Source organism: Acipenser ruthenus, chromosome 21, assembly GCF_902713425.1.
Source record: "Acipenser ruthenus chromosome 21, fAciRut3.2 maternal haplotype, whole genome shotgun sequence".
NCBI classification, from domain to species: domain Eukaryota; kingdom Metazoa; phylum Chordata; class Actinopteri; order Acipenseriformes; family Acipenseridae; genus Acipenser; species Acipenser ruthenus.
In genome coordinates, this window is record NC_081209.1 from 30,442,196 (window position 1) to 30,448,195 (window position 6,000).

The window sequence follows — 6,000 nt, forward strand, 5'->3', positions numbered from 1 at the left end:
GCTACCCAGCCGTAGACACCTTCAAGTCTGTTATTTTTGTTTCATTGGAACCTGACAAACAAGCCCTGTACATATTAAATTATTGGTCAACTTATAATTACATTATTTAAAACTTTTTTTAGACCAAATCTGCCGGTAAAGGGAAGAAGTCTCAAGGCCCTGTCCACATTACTGCAGGGAGTGAGCCGGTCCCTATTGGAGAGGAAGACGACGAACTCGACCAGGAGACATTCAGCGTTGTGAGTACCCCTTTGGTTCTTATTTCTGATGTGCTTCATTAATATGTAACATAACTACATGGACAAACCAGGAACAGACCACCCAAAGCCATAGATAACGTCACAGGTCATAATCAGCAAGTGCTTAGTTATGAGATGTAAATTTATAGTGGCACAAAGCTGAAATTAACCATATTTTTTCCTCCTTTTTGTAGTGCAAGGAGAGAATGAGACCAGTGAAAAAGGCTCTGAAACAGCTGGATAAACCTGATGAAGGTCTGTCAGTTCAGGAGCAGCTCCAGCACACTCGCACCTGCTTGCTGAAGATTGGAGACCGTATCACAGAGTGCCTTAAAGCCTACACTGACACGGAGCAGGTCAAAACCTGGAGAAGGTAAGACTTGCACAGGGGATATGATTAAAAGCAGTCTGAGCTGCTGCTAGTGTGTATCCAGAGTGGAAATTTAAAAATAGACGTTGCTGTAGATTTGGACATACTATTATACACAGCTAGTATATATGTTTCATTTTTTAATGGCCCACTTTCGATTGCAGGAACCTTTGGATTTTTGTATCTAAATTTACAGAGTTTGATGCCAGGAAACTTCACAAGCTGTATAAGATGGCACAGAAGAAACGATCACAAGAAGAGGAGGTAAGGATTGGAAACTTGAATGTATATAATCATGTGTGTCATTTATTTATATATATAAATGCTTCGTTCATGTTGGACTATGAGATTATTGCCTGCACTGAACAGGTGTTAAGAAATAAACAACTGGTAGCACATAGCCTTTCAATTATAGTAACTCTGAATAATGTGAATAATGAGCAAGTACAGAGGACTTGCACAATCTGCCACTTGGATCTGCAGATCAGCTTTAATTGTTCTTTTGTGTTCTGTTCTCTTCAGAAGGGACATAAAAAGAAGGAGGACCCCTCTGGAAGTAAAAAGCCATTCCTAACGGAGCCCTCTGGTTCCAGTCGAGAATCCATGGGCTCCCAGACACCCCAGAAACCACACTTGCTTCTCTCTCACCCCGCACAGCACCACAGGGACAACTACAGCCAACCAAACAAGAGACATTTTAGTAATGCAGGTAGGTGTTTTAGTTGATAGATTAGACTCTCTTGGGAATATTGTGTGCTAAATACATTATATACAATACTAGACTGTTAGTTCAAAAGGCTTGACCACTCAGGAGCCAGAGTTTTTTCAAGATTTTTATTCCATAACACTGTTGGGAACCTTCACTCGTCTGTGTTTGCAGCTTGGAGAGACGACGTGTAGAGTATGAGTTTACTTTAGAAAGTTAGACAGTAATTGTTTCACTGTTTCACAGATCGAGGTGACTGGCCAAGAGATCGCAAATACAGTTATCCAGGAAACAGTAATCAGCCATGGGCAGGTGACAGGCATCACCAGTATGACCAGCATCGGTATAAGGAGCACCATTACAATGACCGCCGACCTCATGGTGAACCCTATCGGAGTTCCAACAACTATCGATCAAGCGGCTCACCCCGCAAGCGGCAGTACGACCAGTACAGCAACGATCGAGAGCACCGGAGAAGCAGGGACTATTACGAGAGGTAGGGCTTTAGTGCTACTTTCTTACTTTGCTTGTTTCCTATCATTACTGTAGATTTGTACAAATTGATTTTTATAACAATTATTTGTATTCATTTTCCAATTTTCTCCCAATTTGGAATGTCCAATTATTATTCAACCTGGCTCACCGCTGCAGCCTCTGAACTAACTCGGGCGAGACGAAGACGAACACTCGCGTCCTCCCAAACGTGTGCTGTCAGCCGTCCACTTTTGTTCACTGTGCAAGCCCGCCATGCAGCCATATCCAGAGCTTACAGCGTCGGAGGACCATGCAGTTCTGAACTGTGTACAGAACACAGGGGTCGCTGGTGTGCAGTGAGCCAAGGACTCCCCAGCCAACCTAACCCCTACCCCGCCCAGGCAGTGCTTGGCCAAATTGTGCCGCCCCCTGGGAACTCCCATCCACGGTCAGCAGTGGCATAGCTTGGATTTGAACCAGCGATCTCCAAGCTATAGGGCGCTTCCTTCACTCCAGCAGAGTGTCTTTACTGGATGCGCCACTCGGGAGCCCCATACTAATTGATTTTAAGGTCATTAAAGGAGTTGAATATTAAAAATATGAGAGAGAAAATGATCAATTAAAATGCATGTAAAGGCCATTGTAATTTGGTGAAACAGCAGTGCTTTCTTTCAAGACGTTAATACAGGATGTCTTTGTTTTTGTATTTGTTTCAGGCACCAAGATCCCAAGCGGCGACGAGTAGATGACTTCAGATCACAAACCTACCACCAGGGTGGCAGTCATCCACAGGACTTCAGGAGGATGCCTGACCATAGATCCCAGATGGGCAACCACAGCCAAGGGGCATCCGAACATCACCGGACATTCCACCCAGAGAAACCTGGGAACTACAAACCCCCTCCTCTGGCAACTCCTGTCCTGATGGACCCCCGTTCCCCTCAGTCTCAAAAATCTCCTCATGACTCCCGGTCCCCCTCTAGACAGGTCTCTGGAATATAAAACACTCCTGATCTCAAATGCAGTGCAAGACTAACTTGAGTAGGAGCTGGAATAGGCCACTGGTAACTGATACATGCTGCTAAGTTAGATGCCAAAATGGCTCGCATTTTATTGAATGGCCTAAGACTTTCAGTTGCTGTTGGGTTGTCAGTTTAATTTGCTGGCCAATATTGTTGAAAGTACAACAAGCAAAACCCCTTTACCTGTCATTTTCTGGAATAAGGTCAAACTAATGTGCTGGGCACAGATTATATTGAAGAAACACAGCTATAAACATCCTTTGCATGAAAAGGCAAAAGTTGCTACTTTCACTATATGCAGGTACATTTATTTTATTTTGCAGACGGTGGCAAGGTTTGAGAAGTTAGTCCCATGGACTGCTAATGATACTGAGCCTAGGTCAAAATATGAAAGTGCCTAAAATTCGTGGGTATGAAAGTTAAAAGGACTGCAAATGTACATCAGTGATGTCTGTTAAAACCAATTCTTTAGCACAGATTAAATATTTGGCATTCTGATGGAGCTGAGTTTTCCAATTTGTAATTACGAGGACCGGTTTGGATGCATTTGTATGGCAGGTAGAACCTTTTTGAAAGTTTCACCAGCCTACACATGTAAGTGGCCACGTCAATGAGTTCATGGCTTTGTTTACTGTGTAATTTCAAGAAATTGTACAAAGGACAATAATATATGCACAAAACACGTACATATATATTTTCATAGAGGTCAAGTGCAAGGGTTCATGGTATTTATTTTCTTTATAAGCTCCTGTTTTCACCTTATTTTGTTTTGCTTGGAAAGTAACTAAAGGTTGAAGGATGCTACAGTTTCCAGCTGCACTGTCTGACCTGTTTGTAGTTCTTGATTCTTTGAGGTATGTTAAAAGCTTTTTTTTTTTTTTGTTCTTCCTGACTCAGTTTCTTAAATGCATTTACAACATTTTCCTTGACTTTAAGCTATAGCTGATTGCTCTAGTCAGTTAACAATCAAGGAAATGCCACCCACAAGGATTGATATCATGAATTAATTAAATCGAGATTCGTGAGCCATTTTATATTAAATAGGAAAAACAATTGAGCCAGAAAAAGGGAGTCATGCCTGTTAACTGAAAATAAGCATAGATGATATAACCATAGTTCAGGCTGAAGATGACTTATTTGTAGAACAAATTGTTGTTTTGCAGAAAAGTATTTTCCGTTTTAATACACAGCTTCTTGTGTACCCTGATTGTTTCATATACAAGCTGTTTTAAGAGGAGCTTTTATAATCTCATTTGAAATGAGTTCAGCCCTGGTTTGTACACTAAGTCACTGAATGAATGGTATGTTTACAGCTTGCCTTGCACTAAAGAAAACAGTATTTAAGTAAAGAATCCATTCATATGTAGTATTGTCTGAATGTATTGTAAGATAATGTCATTAAAGTAAGATTAATATGGTTGTGTTCATAAGAGGCGGTTTTCTTAAGTAGATTATGCTGCTGTTAACAGCTCTGTCACAATATCATTTAGCAAATTATTATGCTAATCCGGCTCTTCTTTCCTTGAAGTATTAGAACAAAAGATTTTTTTTGTATTTATTATTTTTTTTTATTATTATTTTTAAATCCAGGTACAAGCTCTGTAAAGGACCCTGGAACGTGGTTATGTACAATGCAAAATAGTGGTATCGGCAACATTTGTAAGTCCAAATTCTGTGGTTTAAACTCTCAACCATAATACCAAATTTTATATTTGAATGTGAATAAAATAGCTGCTGTTACCCTAAATACCAGTGCCATAGACACACAGAACTGACCAGGTGAAGTGTTAACTGTATTTGAAGTTGCAGTATGCCTTTCCAGCTGTGCCTTGTGTCCTACTGACTTTGTAAGTGTATTAACTATTTGTGATGAACAAGCTTGATAGAAGGTGAAAAAGACTTGTGACTTGCCAAACTTTATTTAATCCGTAAAGACTTTAAAAATAAGCTAATTCATTATATATATGTGTGAATAGGGACCAGTGTTTGGTCTGAAATGGTGTTTTCACATTCTTGAATAAACTACATTCTCAGTAATAAAAAGTTGCATTGGAGCAACAGGGACATTACTGGGTTAAATTTGCCCCTTGATATATTTACACACACATATAAAACACATCTTAAATCTTCGCAGCACCAGCTTCCCCAAATCCCACACATTGAGGGTTAAACTTTTACAAAAAAAAGAAATTGCACTGCAGTATAAGCATACTACAACTTCTTAGCAGAAGTGAGAAAATGTAAAGCTGTTGTTAAGAGGTAAAGTCACTGTAAACGGAGCCTTTTTTCTTTTCCAAAATCTTTCTTTAAAACACAAGTGAACTTAAAACTAGATCAGTAATTTATATTTGTGAGAAAGCCACTGTTTTAATGTGTTTTGGTGTAAATATGTTATTTATAGTACTGTATGTATTAAATTTTCTTACATTGTAAACTGTTCTCTGAGGGATTTATTAAAAATAGTTATTAGGAGTTTTAGTAATGGTTTATTATTTTGAATGATTTAAAATATATATATATATATATATATATATATATATATATATATATATATATATATATATATATATATATATATACTTTGAACACAAACAACGTATGTAGTCTAGCCATAGTTTTTTAGTTTGATGCCGCAGGACCTGAAAGGTAGTGAATGTCGCCATGCCCAGGTGAAGCATTGATGTTATGCTTTGTCAGATCTAAAGGAATATATTTTGACCTCGACTGTAGCTGTACTCATGGTCAGCCTTGGGGTCATGAAGTTATTTAGGCTGATCTAAATGTATTTTAAAATATATATTCTCAATTATATTTTAAATGAATTGAGAATAGATTGAGAATACATTTTGTGGTACTGTCATTTTATCCTATTATATAATTAATTAATTTTCAAATCCTCACAGACTACTGGAAGAGACACAAGTAAACCGCTTGGATTACTGCCTGCATTCAGTATTTGGTATCGAGAGAAGCCAAATGAAGGAACAAGCTTACAATAAGAAACACCAACTGTGTTCTAAGAAGAAACAGGGCAGCTCATGGATGTGTTGTCTGTGTTGTTTATGGAACTAGGAATCTGCAGAATAAATGCTGCATCCTGTTACCCTTGGGATGTCCTGCCCTCATTGCAGTGATGAAGATGGACTCTTTCTTGTCGAATTCCATGTAAAATATAACAGGGCCATTTAT

General features: G+C 38.8%; 1 protein-coding gene across 6 annotated transcripts in view; it reads left to right on the plus strand.

The window, feature by feature from the left end:
- The window catches only part of LOC117428035 (chromodomain-helicase-DNA-binding protein 2-like), a 45,601-nt gene extending 40,356 nt beyond the window's left edge, over nucleotides 1–5,245 (plus strand). For all 6 annotated transcript variants that reach the window (XM_058995548.1, XM_058995547.1, XM_058995546.1 and 3 more), the window contains 6 exons: nucleotides 123–239; nucleotides 434–612; nucleotides 774–873; nucleotides 1,132–1,318; nucleotides 1,562–1,811; nucleotides 2,506–5,245. In XM_058995548.1, the coding sequence (XP_058851531.1) occupies nucleotides 123–239; nucleotides 434–612; nucleotides 774–873; nucleotides 1,132–1,318; nucleotides 1,562–1,811; nucleotides 2,506–2,791 (1,119 nt within the window). In that variant the 3' untranslated portion in view covers nucleotides 2,792–5,245. The remainder of the gene's footprint in view (nucleotides 1–122; nucleotides 240–433; nucleotides 613–773; nucleotides 874–1,131; nucleotides 1,319–1,561; nucleotides 1,812–2,505) is intronic.
- Nucleotides 5,246–6,000: the final 755 nt, after the last annotated feature.